This window comes from Meriones unguiculatus, chromosome 6, assembly GCF_030254825.1.
Source record: "Meriones unguiculatus strain TT.TT164.6M chromosome 6, Bangor_MerUng_6.1, whole genome shotgun sequence".
NCBI classification, from domain to species: Eukaryota; Metazoa; Chordata; class Mammalia; order Rodentia; family Muridae; genus Meriones; species Meriones unguiculatus.
Genome location: NC_083354.1, coordinates 31889330 through 31905546, shown reverse-complemented (window position 1 = coordinate 31905546; position 16217 = coordinate 31889330). Strand labels below are relative to the sequence as shown.

Below are 16217 nucleotides of genomic sequence, written 5' to 3'. Positions count from 1 at the left end.
GGCTTTCCACACAGCAGGAGCCCGAGTCACATCTTCGCACAATTCATGGCGGGACAGGGCCAACACACCCCGCTGTGTACTCACAAGGCAGGCTCCCGGTGCTCGGGTGAGCCAGGCCGTAGCTGGTGCACTAGCGCCCTGACCAGAGAAAAGGAGCACACGGAGCAGCGACTACGTGACTGCCGAGGTCCTGATGGCCCTGAAGCGGCATCCACGTGGGAACAGCACAATGGCAGGCACACGTGCACATGGTCACACTACCTGGAGCTGCAGTCCTCGGAGCCCACATCGGCATCTTCCCTCTGCAGCGCATCCTTCCAGAAGGGGTGCTGCAGGACTTCCTCCCACGACAGCCTCGGAAACAGAGGTGGCGCTCACCAAAGAGGGCCTGACCACGCGCACTGTGAGCATCCTGACTGACTGTGGGCATCCTGACTGTGGGCATCCTGACTGTGGGCATCCTGACTGTGGGCATCCTGACTGTGGGCATCCTGGCTGACTGTGAGCATCCTGACTGACTGTGAGCATCCTGACTGACTGTGAGCATCCTGACTGACTGTGAGCATCCTGGCTGTGAGCATCCTGACAGACGTTGAGCATCCTGGCTGACTGTGAGCATCCTGGCTGACTGTGAGCATCCTGATTGTGAGCATCCTGACTGACTGTGAGCATCCTGGCTGTGAGCATCCTGACTGTGAACACCTGGACCCCACCACTGTAAACCTCAAAGCTCACCCTCTTGTGAACACTAGCTTTGCAACTGACGCAGTCACACTTTCAGGGTGACGTTGGCCTTTCTTACAGAAAGGGACACTGGAGCCTGTAACAGCTACAGAGCAAAAGTAACAGCGTCACACTCACACTCCATGGAGCCTAAGGAAGATGCTCTTGGGTTCCAGTGAGCCTTAAGGAACTCTCACTAACTACCACATCCCAGCTCTGTTGCCCTTCATCTTCCAAAACTTGAGTGACTGTCTCAGTTGTCAGCTTTTAACATGAGCTGCCCCATAGAGACAGGTCTGTGCACTCTCTCCCTGCTGAGGGCTGCTCAGACAGGTTGTGGGGCTGGGTTGAAGGAAGTGGGTCATGGGAGGTGGGGACAGCCCACTCCTTGTCTGCTCGTGGCTTCCTGACACACTTGGCCAGCGCACCACGATGGCCTCCATCCCTTCCTCGAGTGTGAGCCCAGCTCAACCTTCCCCCTTCACTCGCTTTGCCTGGTTTCTGGCACTGGCCAGAGCATCTCCATGAAGCTCAGCTCGCTACTGTGTAAGTGTGCGCCCTGCACCGAAGGGAGCTCAGCTCACTAGTACCTAAATGTGTACACCACACTGAAGGGAGCTGATCCCGGTGAAAAGACACTCTCTCCAACATCCTGAGGTTACAGGAAAGAGAAAGAGAGTCCTGGGGATAGAGAGGAAGGAGGTGGAGTTGACAGAGGGACACACAGGTGACACTGATCTGTGACCACAGTGCAGGAGGCTGGAGAGGACTCCACCCAGCCACATAGTGAAACTCTTGTTTAAAGAGAAGGAAGGAAGAAGAAGGAAGAAAGGAAGGAAAGAAAGAAGAAAAGAAGGCAGGAAGGAAGGTAAGAAGGAAGAAGGAAGGAAGGGAGGAAGGAGGAGAAAGGAAGAAGAAAGAAGGAAAAAGGAAGGGAGGGATGGAAGAAGGGAGGAGGGGAAGAGAAAAACTCTACCCCCATGTGAAAGGAAAGAGGCCACACCCACGCCCACCAGCTACAGGTACCTTTTCTGGGGATCCTTCTGCAGTAGTCCGTCCAGCAAGTTAATGAGCTCTGACGATGCTTTGGGGAAGGAAGAATCTGTGGACAAATATTTTCTGAAATGGAGGTGGTGAGGGAAGCCTGGTGCCACTATCCGCTGGCAGCGTCTGAAGCAGCAGTGCCAGGCATTTACGATGTTTTTACAGACAGCACGGAAGCCACTGACCACACTCAGCCAGCAAGTCATAGGGCAGAGACACAAGCCTGTGACCCCCATCTCACACATGCACACTCACCGTCTCAGCTCCCCAGGAACATTCCCTGAAATAACCGCACTGGGGGTGCCAGCCCAAGCACTCACACCGGGCTCCCCGAGGCGTCCTAACTTCACCAGCTCTGCCCTAGAACACACTGCAGTCTGTGGCAGCTCCCCGCTTCCACAGAGAAATAACAAATAGTGAAACACGGCGGAGCCATCCCTGCTGTGGCACTCGTGGTGCCCAGGGGGCCAGGGTCACCTCTGCACACCCAGAGGGCCAATTGCTGGGGTCACTCTATACACCCAGAGGGCCGGGGTCACCTCCACACGCCCAGAGGGCCACGTGCTGGAATCACCTCTGAATGCTCAGAGGGCCATCCACTGGGGTCACCTCCCCTTTGCGGCCAGGACAGCAACCTCAGGAGCAGCAGAGCAAACGCTGGGCACTGTGGCACAGTCTGAGGATAAGCACTGTGCCGTGAGCCCCTAGCCGCACAGAAGTGTTTGGATTCCCCAGCAGAACTGAGAAATATCCCAATTCTTCCTGCCAAGAAGCAACTCCAAAACAATCACATGGGAGCAGAATAAACACACGAGCATGCACGCACACCACACACACACACACACACACACACACACACACACACACACACACACACACCTCGCTTTCAGTGTCAAACACAGGAAGGAAAATGTACTGACTGGAAGCTGCTGTCAGATGTAGCTTTGCGGCTGTGACGGTGAACAGCCTGGGGTGACTGTCAGGGAAGGTGCTTACATGTGCTCCTCACCTACCTTTTGGGACCGGTGGCAACGGGTCTTCATACAGAATCTTCTCCATCAGCTCTGACACTGAGTCTGAGAAGAAGGGGGGAGTCCCTGAAATCACACGAACCCACAGTCACTGCAGGTATTCCCAGGGAACTGCGCTGTCAGAAACACAAGACTTACACAATCTGGAGGGAAAAGGCAACCGCTAACTACTGCGAGCCCGGCAAGCGCACCAGGCCACGTACTGCCATCCTCTGGAGAGCAAAATTAACTTTCCAAATCAACACTCAAGTTCACAAGGGTCGGCCCCAATCAGCCCTCACACACCTGAACCATTAGCTCACAAGCACAGGAGACTTTCTACATACTCCTCAGTAGGGGGGACATTCCAACACTACAGGACAGCTACTCCCGAGTGCTCGAGAGCCTCCGCCAGCCTCACAGCAGCACTTCAGTGGAAGCTGCTGTACACTAAAACGGTCCAAAGCCAGTTTCAAGACGCTGGCTGGGCAAGCACTCACAAACACTACTTGTGTCATTTGCTCTTGGTTAGTATGGTTTGGTTTTGGAATGGACCAAGGTTGTCACCTGAAAACATCTCATAAAACAGACAGCCCAGAGACCAGAGGTCACTGCCGACGGAGAAGTCAGCCCCCTTCAGGATTTCCGGAGCCGCATATACCGGAGAGCCTGGGGAGCAAAGACGAGAGTTATTTCCAGCACAGAGAGCTGCTGAGATGGGAAGACATGGGGAAGGCAGCAAGGACCACAGGACAGAATTGCTAGAGCCAGGGCTTGCCGCCAAGACTGACGGCCTGAGTTCAAGTCCCAGACCCACACATTAGGAGAGACCGCTTCAAGTTGCCCTCCAACCTCCACTCACTATGGCACAGACATGCCCACATATCCACATACTCACACCCGCTGTGTGTGTATGTGTGTGTGCACACAAGAATGCATGTAAGAATGCATGCGTATCAAATGAAGGTAGAAGCCAGGGGTAGGGTTGGAGAGATGGCTCAGAGGTTAAGACTATTGTCTGCTCTTCCAAAGGTCCTGAGTTCAATTCCCAGCAACCACATGGTGGCTCACAACCACTTATAATGTGATCTGGTGCCCTCTTCTGGCGTGCAGGCACACGTGCAGGTAGAATATTGTATACATAGTGGATAAATAAATAAATCTCTATTTAAAAAAAAAAAAAAGAAACAGGCTGACCTGACATTTGGTGGCTTCCTCTACTGTCCCACCTTATTTTCTAAGACAGGGTCTAAGACAGGGTCCCTCGTGAACCTGGAACTCACTGGTTTGACTGGACTGTCCATCTCACAAGCTCCAGGGAGGCCCCCATCTCCAATCCCCTGGAGTGGGATCACAGGTGTACACAGCCACACTTGGCTCTCTCTGCCTGGGTTTTAGGGGATCAAACTCTGGTCCTCCTGATCGCTCAGCAAGCACTTTACTCACTGAGCCACCCTAGCCCTAAGCACAGTACCCCAGAGACTGCTGGCACCATCTCACGGTCCACTCCTCCCCTCTCCACCCCCAGCAAGAACATGCCCTGAGATCTGCCTGGACTGCAAAGAGCAGCCGCACCCCAGGGCTGAGCACACTGAAGGAGCCGTCGGTGTGTGCCGGGCATGAGCTGAGTGAACCAGGCCTGGCCTGGCAGGTGGTGAGAATGTGCCCGCGTGTCAGAGACCTCTCCTGACGACCATCAGCGCCACAGCACCACCTCAAGCCAAGGATGCTGCTGCTTTACCCCCAGAACCCGCTGTCATGCTTCTCATCAGCGTGTGAGCGAGCCGTGAGGCAGAATGGCCCGCCCACCTCTGACTCGGTTTTTCATGCTTTTCTTCAGCGTGTTTTCTCCACTGTCCCCACTTCCTTCTTCTGCTGCCACCAAAGCAAAGAACTCCTCCAGACTCTCCCCTTCCACTTTTGCCAGGCAGAGATTGCTGAGCTTCAGTGTCCCAGGCCCTTCCAGGAGAATCTGTGAAGGTGGGAGGAAAAGCAGTGTCTTCAGGGACAGGCTGTGGCCCAACGCCAGTCTCTGCAGGGGCCTGACAGCGCCTGGGCGCTGCAGCCTCTTTGCCTTGCCACAACTCAGAAAAATGCTGACACACTATGCTTTGATGAAGCCAATGGAGCCGGGCACTGCAGTGCACGCCTGTGATCCCAGCACTTGGGAGGCAGAGGCAGGCAGAGCTCTGTGAGTCTGAGGCCAGCCTGGACTGCAAAGTGAGTCCAGGACAGCCAGGGCTACAGAGACCCTTGTCTTGAAACTTGAAAACCAAAACCAAAACAAAACCAAAAAATTAAAAAAACAGCCAATATGGACGTTTCAGTAACAATAGAATCAAAGCTGACACTGTCTGCTCTCGAATGCCCCTTCTCAGCCCCCAGGGAGCCTTGGGCTGTGGAAAGCTAAGCACGATGAAGATAAAGTATAAGGTAAGGATGGCCAGCCCTCTGTATCCTTGAGCTCTAAACCCACAATGTCTGTGAATCAAAGCTATTGGGGGGGGGGGAGCTTTCTGACACACACACGTTCTATGAAGTGCACAGCATTGGGTATGTGGGCCTGGACCCCGCAGAGGCGAGTGAGATCTGGAGACTCACCTACCGGGTGCCATTCAAGAAAGGACAGGAAGCATAGGGCTTTAAGCTGAGGGACCACAGCTAGTGCTTGGCCACAGACTTGAGCCCAAGTCACCTGCTCCCCACTGCCTGACCTGGGGGCACGGCAGCCCCGGAGCCCACTTCTCACTGTATGGCAGGGAGGGCAGGGCGCCCCCGCCCCCTGCCCCTGGCATTTTCAGCTCTGTGGGGATTCACAGAAATCTCACAGGCAAAGGGCTGGGACTGACTCAAGCTGGCGAGCACCCTTTGTGACCAGAAGTTGAGTGTGGACTGCTGGAGCCAGCCCAGGAAGCTCCTCGCTGTTAGCCACATCACTGAAAATGCAGCAGGACAACAGAGACAGGGCTGGAGGCCTTCTGCTGGGAGCAATTTAAGGTCAGCCTTCGCTCAGATGCGGATCCTCACCACGGATGCCAGCCAACCCACCCCAGCGGCCTGGAAAATCGCCACCAGCCTCCCTGTTGGTGACCTACAGGAGACCGACCTGTTCTGACCCAGACTATAATCCCGTGTGTCCTAACCCCACAGCTCCAAAGCTGTTCAAAACTGCAGCCTCCGGTAACAACACCCAGGCCCAGGTGCAGCAGTGTGTCAATAAAACTTTATTGTCAGAAACAACACCCTGCCCAACTCTTTCCAACATCGGTTTTATAGAGCATTTTACATTGCAGACCCTCCCTGAAAGCCTTGCACTTCACCTCAGTAAATGTCCCACACAACTACAGCCTCGGGCCCAAAGCCCACATCCACGACTGTTTTTAGCTGTGAACTAAAAGGTTTTTATATTTTTAAATTGTTTTCAAAAATAGATTAAAAACAGTATAGGGTTTTTTGCTGTTGTTGTTTGGTAGGGGGGGTTAGGTTTTGTTTTTTTGAGACAGGGTCTCATTTTGTAACCCAGGCTGTCCTGGAACTCACTATGTACACCAGGCTGGCCTGGAACTTATGGCATTCCTCCCGCCTCAGCCCTTAAGAGACAAAGAAAGCCCTCGGAGTTGAGATGTGCAGTAGTAGAGAGTCAGAGCCCAGCACTCACCTTTCCAGGAGAGAGGTCACAGAAGAGGATGCCGAGCCTGTGCAGATGGTACAAGCCAGTGACCAGGTCCACCCCAAACTCTCTCACCACATCTTCCGGGAGGTTCTTGTCCTGAGCGATCACGGTTTCTAAAGAACCACCTATGGAAATGAGCTCGGATCAGCCACCTTCCATCACCCCTGCCCTCCATCACCGCCCTTTATCACTCCCTCCCTCCTCCTCACCCCCTCCATCACCACCCTCCATCACCACCCTCCATTACTCCCACCCTCCATTACTCCCACCCTCCATCACTCCCTCCCTCCTCCCCACCCCCTCCATCATCCCCCCTCCATCACCACCCTCCATAACCGCCCTCCATCACTCCCTCCCTCCTCCTCACCCCCTCCATCATCCCCCCTTCATCACCCCCTCCATCACCCTCGCTCCACACCGCCCTCCATCACTCCCGCCCTCCATCACTCCCTCCCTCCTCCCCACCCCCTCCATCATCCCCCCTGCATCACCACCCTCCATCACTCCCTCCCTCCTCCATCACCCTCTCCATCACCCTCGCTCCATCACTCTCTCCCTCCTCCATCACCCCCGTTCCCTCCATCACCCTCCCCCTCCAGCTAGCACCACCATGTCTGGAGGCTGCACAGTAAGGCTCACACTCATGCTCCTACCTGTGCACAGCTCCACCACCACCCAGAGGTGATTGCTGGTCTCATACCACTCATGAAAAGTTACAATGTTCTTGTGTTTGATTTCATGGGTGAGACGGACCTACAAAACACAACATTCACTCAGCATCTAACTGTGACTGTAAAATCAGACAAACTGTGGGGTTTATTCACAACCATCAGAAGTGCTGGTCCTCAGGAGTAGACACACGGAAGGCTAACAGTGTGCGGGCACTAACAGCAAAGCCCTACTTATGGTAAGTGGTGAAAGTAACATCAAAATGGCCACCACTGCTGAGGAATGGGGGATGCTCTGCAGTGCTGTAATGGTGTTACGTCCCAACGGAGGTTGAAAACACCACAACCTAAAGGTGCATTGAGTGTGTTAACATCAACACAAACATGGCTCAGCCTCACCAGCCCTGAGATCACTCGGGCACGAGGTCTCCTTTACAGTAAACTGTCTCAGAGCTCACATACACACACAGGTGTTTTGTAGACACAGAAGAATGAGAAAAGAATCAAATATAGAGTCCCAAAACACGCCCCAGACATTCCCCTCCTGTCCCTGACTGCAGAGCTGTGGGTCTCACCTCTGCCCAGACACCCAGGCCAGGCCACCAGGCCACCAGGCCCAGCTGTGCACATCCCTACCCGTCTACAGAGTCTGCCCCTCCAGCTGCACCTGAGTCTGCCAAGGCTCCTGGTGGCTGACCTGACATCCGCTTCACCTATGTTCTTAGTAAGAGAGGCCTGGATAGCCCAAGGCAGCCTTGTGCTGAGCTGGAACACATTCCCCGCCTTCTGCAGACACCAGCAATGTGTTATCACTGGCTGCAATTTCCCAAGACACTTCCAAAGGGGTTTTATCCAGGACACCAGGTCACCCTGAGAAAACCTCTTCTTCCTCTACTTCTGGCAAACTGCTGGGGCAGGTGAGGCTGAAGGGACTGCAGAAGGGCCTGGAACACAGGGCCAGGCATGAGGATGGAGGGTGGAGCTGATGGTGGCCGGGACCAGCTGCCACAGGCGCGCAGTCTCAGGGACACACCACCCTCCCTCTGTTCCCTCTTCACAGGAGAGTGAGAGAGTGAGAGTGAGAGAGTCGTCTCCACTGAAGCCTTGCCTCGACAGTCACCTCCCCACCCCAAGTCCTCAGCCTTTACCTCAGCTACCCAGCCCACGTCTACCTTAGCCTGCATCTCTGTCACTGTCTGACAGCCCAGGTCCCACTGTCACAGCCTGACGCCCCACTGCGAGTGCCCTGGGTCTGTGCTCCTCCTCAGCTGCATCAGGCTCCTCCTCCCAGCAGACAGAAGCAAGATGGAATGCAGAAAGCAGCTCCAAAGAGCCCAGTAGCTATAGCCAGTGGCCCCGGTGCCTACCTCAGTGCTGCCAGTGTTGCTAACCCACGATCTCTCTCCATCTCCTCTTCCCCGCTGTTGGGTCTCTAGCCATCCCTTCAAGCTGTAATGGAGGAACCCAGGCCTCTTCTACCTTTCCTCACTGTGACCCGACAATTTACATCTCTGTCCCAAATGTGCTTCTTGTCCACTGGATGGATGACAGGCTCCTTGAAATAAAAATCAAACCTGCCCATCTCCTATGCTTTCTTACCTTCTCAGTAACTGGCATTGCCACTCATCTGTCCAGAGGCCAAAACAGAAAACCAAACCAAACCATTGCTCTCCGTCCAAACCTCATGACTTATTAATGTCCAAAACATCAGCTTTGCCTCACAGAGGGACTCAGGCTCTCTTCATCCAACACTCCAAACCCGCCAGGCTAATCTGTACCGTTAGGAGGGCATATCTGCAGACTGGGAGGGAAGGCTGGAAGGCTGGAGGCCTCTGGAATACGGCCTGGGCTACCTCAGCAGACACCATCGGCAAACCTAGCTTACACAGACAAAACCCAGAGCAGTGGGGACGTAAGGAGCCCACTCTGCCACCGTGGGCACAGAAGCACAGAGTGTAATCTGTGCTTAGTCAGGCAGCCAGAAAGCTGGGAAGACAGAGCAAGCCCTTTCTTGTCCTTCTGGTCAAGGCTCTCGTCTTCTGTCATCGCGCCTTCACCCTGTGTCTGTAGCAGAAGACGCTCAGCACAGCCGGGCACTCTGCATGCCTTCCCAGCCTCCAGGCTCAGTTAACTCAAAAAACCCGCTGGCAGCGAGAGCACATTCCTTCCCACAGAATGAGGGTAAATGTGTTCCTATAATTTGGGATACACACTGGGCCAGCAGAACGGCTCAGTGGGCAAAGGTGCTTGCCACCAAGCCTGGCGATCCAAGGTTAACCCCCGGACCCACAGTCCTAACACTCGGTGGTGTCCACAGGAATGCTGCAGGTGCGTGGGGCTGCATGCTGGAGCAGGCCTGTGGAGGTCACTTCCGCTGTGTAAGCCCCAGGGATAGAGCCTGCGTTCATCAGGTGGGCGGCAATTCCTCACATACCAACTCCCAAAGTGAATGTCTATTCTACATCCCCTTGCACCGAAAAACCAAAGGAGCTGGCAAGGTCACTGCTCACTACGCAGGGCCCTTGCACCGAAACCAAAGGAGCTGGCAAGGTCACTGCTCACTACGCAGGGCCGACAACAGCAGACAGAGACGGGCCCTCAATCCAGGGTGGGAAACTGACTGTGGATACAGCATGCCCACTGGCTTCTGTTATCTAGCCACCTGTGTATTGGCATGCTTAGGATGGGATTCGGGGCCTTGCATGCAGTAGGCCAATTCTACCCCATCCCTTGTCTTGTTCAGACAGGCTTTGGATAAGCGGTCCAGGCTGGCCTTGACCTCCCAGTCGTCCTCCCGGCCCCAGACTTTTGGGATTACATGCAGGCATCACCTGGCATCCTGCTGCCCCCAGGTGGGCAGAGATGCCCCGGACTCACCCAGTTGGTTATTTCAGGCCGTTTGCACTTTTCAGTACAAAGAATGGCCACGAAATTGATGGTTCCCTTCCGACGGCCCTTGTACACGACGGTCCTGCTTCCTCTGCCAATCTCCTCGTACAGGACAAAGTTTTCCATGTCTGGGTCGATTGCTCATATATGGTAAAACAGCATCGCCAGCTCCTGGGAAGTAAACAGAAATGACGGTGACAAGTCAGGCTATCCTGGGTCTCAGCACATACAAACAACACTGCAGACTCCGACTCCACCAGTGCTGAGAGGCTCTCTGTGCTGTGCTTATAAAGAAGCGGGGGGGGGGGGGCAAAAACAAGACGCTTGTTGCTATTTTACTTATATGGGGGGTTTGCCTGAATTCACGTCCGTGCACCATATGCATGCCTGGTGTCCAATGAGGTCTGATGAGGCCACCAGGTCCACTGTAACTGGACTCACAGGTGACTGTTAGCCACTGTGTGGGTGCTGGGGATCAAACACAGGTCCTCTGGAAGAGCAGCCAGTGCTCCTAATCACTGAGCCATGGCTTCAGTCTCCCTTCCATCCTTTTCTATTTCAAGACAGGGTCTTACTCTGTAGCCCCATGTCTTAGGGTTTCTACTGCTTTGATAAAACATCATGACCAAAAGCAAGTTGGGGAGGAAAGGGTTTGTTTGGCTTACACTTCCACATCACTGTTCATCATCGAAGGAAACTGGAACAGGAACTCAAACAGAACAGAATCCTGGAGGCAGGAGCTGACGAAGGGGCCATGGAGGATGCTGCTTCCTGGCCTCTCCCCATGGCTTGCTCAGCTGCTTCCTTATAGAACCCAGGACCACCTGCCCAGGGAAGGCTCCACCCACAACAGGCTGGGACCTCCCCCATCAATCACTAATTAAGAAAATGCCCTGCAGCCTTGCCTGCAGCCAGGCTCCCTCCTCTCCAGAGACACTAGCCAGCACACAGGGGATCCTCGGTTCTCACTCTACAAAGTTAAGCCCACTAACAGACCACAGATGCTAATACATGACCTGAGGCGGCAACTGCTGGGAAAGTGAGGCATGAACATTCTAAGCTACAGGCAGAGGCAGGCCCTTCCAGGAGAGAGCTCAATAGCTCATGTGAACTAACAAACGGCATCAGCTGAAAACCCTTCCTCACAGCAAAGGAAACAGAGGGAAGACAGCTTCCAGAGCTGGAGATGGCTCAGCCACAAGGAATACAGTCCACTCTTGCAGAGGACCTGAGCTCTGTTCCCAGCACCCACACCGAGTGCCTCTCAACTACTGATGATTGGCTACAGCAAACGCCACGCCCACCTCCAAAACCAACATGCACACGCGCACATGCACACAAACAAACAAACCAACCTGATTTAAAAAGCATGAGTTTAGGCAAGTTGCTACAAGCTTCTGAGTTTGGGGCCCTTTAACTTTGCTCTGAGTGCAACTAACCCTTCCTGGGGACGGAAAGATGGCAGGGCAGGGCGGGCAAACTCAGCAGCTGTCCCTCCTTCTGGATTCTGCTGGAATCCTTCTCCCACCCTATAGGCAACAGGAAGCTTAAAGCAGGAAGCGAGCATCTTCCAGTGCAAGCTGCTTCAAAACAGCAAGGAAATGTACATTGCCCAGGCTGGGGTTCGTGTCCGTCATAACCACCGTGGACCATGGACATCGAGCTGGGTGCTCGTGACCATCACAGGAGTACGGCCATGGACGTCAACCAAGCTGGAGGCTCAAACCATCGTACCCAGCTTGGACCACGGGCATCAGCCAAGCGGGAGCTGCGATCCCGAGCCATGAAGGGTTGAAGGAGATGGCGTCTCATCTCAGGGTCAGGGAAGCACGAGCGCCAGGGTCACCTCTCCCTGTCTGATGAGCGGGGCAGGCAGAGATGCCCCCAGGGATGGATCCTCCGCTGCCACCCACCTGCACGATGGTAGGGGACCCGCGTCCCGGGCACTCTGCCGCAGCCTGGACAGAGGGAACAGAGGTACCCGAAAACCTGACCAGCTCCTCCGGACGCGTGGATGCGCCCTCTGCGTCACCATGGCAACCTGCGAGACGCGGGAAAAGGAGCGGGACCTTGATTGGCTGGTCGCTACTAATGCAGAAATCCGGAAGTGGGTGAGTGAGCATCTTTGCCCGCCCTTCCAGCGACACTGAGGACCTCACGCCACTTCTGGAATGATCTCCTTGGCCTGAGGGGAGACTGGCAGTTGGAAAGAGCTGGGACTAGTGAACAGTTTCCAGGTTTGCTCGCCGAGCATCCCTGGGGGTTTGAAGGCCGCCATCCCATCTCCATGACAACACACAGAGGGCGGGAAGAGACCCGGATGTTGACTGGCGGAGCGCTTCCGGCCCTTTGAGCGGTGGCCGGAAGTGAGAGTCCAGGGACACACCGTCTCCCGACCGTAAGGCCGGCGCATTTTTTCCAAAAAGATCCCAGGACTGAGCCGGGAAGAATGACGGGACAGCACCAGGCGGGCACCTTTTGGGCTTTGCACGCCCTCCCGTGCCCATGGCAGCACGCAGGCGCCGGGGATGCAGGGCGACGGTTGGCCAAGCCTCCGGGGTGAACCGGAAGTGGCCGGAGATTGGCGGGGCAGGGCCCTCCACGCATCCCCAGGATGCCCGCAGGGGCGTGGGCGCTCCGCTTCTTCAGGAACGTCCCGTGTGGAGCCGGTTGGCCGGTTACGACGGATCGGGCCCTGAAGTCAGGGCGCGCAGTGTGGACGCAGACCCCAGCCTGCCAGGCCCCGCAGATGTTCTTTCTGCCCGGTCCCAGGGCTTCACATCTTTAACCATTTTACTGTTTCCGCCCTAAACTGGGTTTCAGTGTGTAGCCCGGGCTGGAGTCCTCCTCCCTCCACGGCCCCTGCGTTGATGGTAACCCGTAGGCGCCAGAACACCTCAAACTTCCACTCCGATGTGAGAGCAAGTTGGCAGTCCCTATAGAAGTAACAGAGCCCAACTCAGCTGAGCCAGAATTCTACTGTCGGAACAGGGTGGGGATGGGGTGACGTTCCTATCCTGGGTTGGGTGGGAGGAAGAACTGGGATCTCCTAAGTTTCTAAGGATAAACCGAAGTATAATTCTACCACAGCTCATGCTAAGCTTGAATTTGCTACGCTGACTTACAGAGCCCGGATGAGGGGTTACAGGCACCTGCACCTAATCCAAAGCAGCCTCACTGGAGAGTCTTTGTCCAGCATGGAACACGGCTTCCCCATGGCCACATAGGTGGTCCTCCTCTCCCCAAGTGTTCTCAGCTTGAACATAGGGGTCCTCTCCAATTCAGCGCGCTCCACATGTAATTAGGACAAAATAAACATGGCCAGGAGGAAGGCCGGAAGCTCAGGTGAAGGTCCAAAGACCCTCCTGTGCCCTCCTGTGCTGCGACCATCCTTGGCAAGCCACACACCTGCTCCTGGAGATGATTGAGCATGAGCTCCGCCCTCACCCGCGTGCGGAAGCGCTGTAACAGCTGAGCCGTCTAATCAAAGGAACGTTCTTACTTTGCAGCTCACACTTGGCAGGCGTCTCTGTCTCTGGTTTTGTGTGCGAGAATAAACTCCTGCGTGGTAGGCGGCATCAGAGTTTTATTCAGTCTCCGGGTACAGGGTAGGATAAAAAGTGCCCCATGGACTCGCGTGGAAGGCTTTCTCTCCTGCTGGTGCCACTAGGTTGAGGAGTAGTGGGAACGCTGAGACAGCGTGGCCTGGCTGGAGTGAGGGGAGGCTCACCTTGGAGCCATCTTGTCCCGGTAAACAGCCCCGGGGCCACCACCCTCCCTCCTGCCATGTTCTCCCTGGCTGGGAAGCCAGAAGCAGCCGGTCCACAGGCTGAACCCAAGCGGCATGATTAATTTCTGCCTTTAAATTATTTCTCTCAAGTATCTGTCACAGTGACAATGAGCAGGAACACTTATTTTTAGAAACCCCAGCACTTCTCCCTTAACGACCAGATGGGTGTCTTTCTGCTTTTTATTGTTTCCACATCTATATTGGATGACTTAATCCACCTGGAATTTAGTTGGTCAGACACAGGAAAGAAGAATATAACTTTATTACTCTAAAAATAATTAGGAAATTATACTAGCATTAAGATTGTCCCTCTCGTTAAAAATGTTTGATATCCATTATAACTCTAAATTTTAATATATGCATTAAAGTCCTATTTTCGGAATATTACTTTTTCTCCACTAGGATATTTTTATACTTACAGAAGAAAGTTCTTAATCTTAGTTTTAAATATTTATATTAAAAAGGAAGAAAAGTTATCTGCAATGGTACCCTTGTATTTGGGAGGCTAAGAGAGACGTACCAAGTGAGCCCATGAGTTAGAGGCCAGCCTAGGCAACATAAGACCTTGTCTCAAATGTTTTAAATTATCTGCAGAGAAAGAGGAGCCAAGGTGACCATTAGGACAGAAAGGGAGCCTGATGGTGGGGGCATAGCCTTCAGTCCCAGCAGAAATTAAATTTGTTAAGCTTGCTTACAGATAAAACTCAGGAGGCAGAGGCAGGGCGATCTCTGAGTTCAAGGCCATCCTGGTCTACAGAGCAAACTCCAAGACAGCCAGGGCTACAGAGAAAGCCTGTCCCAAAAAAACAAAACATAAAGGGAAAGGCTGAGAATCTAGGTTGAATCACTGCGGTGCGAGCTGAGAACATCCCATTGGTGAGAGAGACCAAGTGTGGATCAAGACCACGGGGATCATCCAAACACCACACAAATGTGGAGGGAGTGTCCCCGCCTGCCTGGAGTGCCAGCCTGGATGGGATGCCCAGAGCAGCTGGCTACCAACCCTAACCATATCCAGGAGTTTGGGAGACCTGCCTCAGTAAACAAGATGGGAGAGTAATGGATGACATCAACCTTGGGAGACGTGCACACACCTGTGTGTAACACAAAGCAAGTGTACACAAATGCCCCACTTGAAAATGGAAAGATAGCCAAGAGTGGTGGCACACACCTGTAATCCCAGCATGCAGGGAGGCAGAGGCAGGTGGATCTCTGTGAGTTCAAGCCCAGCCTGAGTCTACAAAGTGAGTCCAGGACAGCCAGGGCTGCACAAAACCCTGACCCAAAAAATAAAATAAAATAGGAAAGAAAACCTATCTGCCTCAAAAAGAAAAGGAAACATCTTAAAATCTTTCCTTGTATCCTTTCTGCACACTGCGGCTTGTATGCGGCTTTCCTAGTTCCTCATCGTACCCCTCTTTCTTATTTCCCACTCAGTTAACTACCATGTCCCTGTTTCCTCAAGCTTATTTATTAAAAGCAAGCAAACTTTATGGGTGGCCTCATTAAGCTCACGCCTTCAAGCCTGGAGATCTGAGACCTCACAGGGTCCCATGGGGTGAAGGAAAGAAGCAAGTCCTACAGGTGCCCTCTGACCTCCACACCTGTGCAAGAGTGCACACGCCTGTGATTACAGACGGCTCTGTGTTAACTCATTACACCCACTCTCCTGCCTCCCAAGGCTGTGGCTGCGTTCATGCCGGCGGTTAGACGGTCCCAGGCCTCCTGGGCATCCTGGGTGGCCTGTGGGGTCTCTGTCCCTCTCTGAGCTGACTTTACTCTCTAAGCTCCAAATCCCCGCTTCCCTGTTTGGGGGGGGCGCTCACAGAGCAGCTAGGCCTGCCTGGGCGCAGCCTCTGAACCCGGGCACACTTGTTCCCCTGACCTCGCCAGCCGCCTCCGCTTCTCCAGCGGCCTCCTTCCCCAGGGTCTCGGGTTTGTTTCCCTGGCATCTGTCAGGTGGGTCTAGAAAGGGCGATGGCATGGGAGAGGAGGGCCTGGAGGCCTGGGGAGAGAGAAGCCTTCAGGGCCGGCAGGCAAAGCGGGATCTCCTGCCCCTCAAACGGTGTGACTAATCCAAAGGCGCTTGAGGTCACCCGGCCTATGACCCCAGGTGACTGGGGAAGAGGGAGAGAGTGGTGGTGTGACTGTGGTGTGACCGCTGGAGCATAGCCAGTGCTACTGTCTGCAGGTGCGGGGCATTGAGGTCACGGTGGGTGTGGCCCGGTCTGTGTGAGCCAGGCCTCCCGCTCCAAGGCCACAGGCTGGCTGTGTGTGTTGAGGTGGTTCCCTGTGTATTACACTAATACACACGCTGGGCTAGGCTTGAACTCACTGTGTGGCAGGGTGGGGTGGGGGGACTGTTCATGTGGTCATTAGTTTCGTTTTATGACAATTTCTCAGGTAGCCCAGGCTGGCCT

The 16217-nt window shown here is 54.2% G+C and overlaps 1 protein-coding gene across 10 annotated transcripts in view; it reads right to left on the bottom strand.

Moving 5' to 3' along the window:
* Positions 1-12333, bottom strand: part of Ulk4 (unc-51 like kinase 4) — a 236615-nt gene extending 224282 nt beyond the window's left edge. For 5 of the 10 annotated variants that reach the window (XM_060385040.1, XM_060385046.1, XM_060385042.1 and 2 more), the window contains exons 1-9: positions 11921-12332; positions 9996-10178; positions 7104-7203; positions 6436-6575; positions 4587-4749; positions 3345-3446; positions 2781-2864; positions 1750-1825; positions 262-354 (exon numbers count right to left, since the gene is read on the bottom strand). In XM_060385040.1, the coding sequence (XP_060241023.1) occupies positions 262-354; positions 1750-1825; positions 2781-2864; positions 3345-3446; positions 4587-4749; positions 6436-6575; positions 7104-7203; positions 9996-10133 (896 nt within the window). In that variant the 5' untranslated portion in view covers positions 10134-10178; positions 11921-12332. Of the gene's footprint in view, positions 1-261; positions 355-1749; positions 1826-2780; positions 2865-3344; positions 3447-4586; positions 4750-6435; positions 6576-7103; positions 7204-9995; positions 10179-11362; positions 11896-11920 lie in introns of those variants that run through there. The other 5 variants (XM_060385048.1, XM_060385047.1, XM_060385049.1 and 2 more) reach the window with 3 other exon arrangements.
* Positions 12334-16217: the final 3884 nt, after the last annotated feature.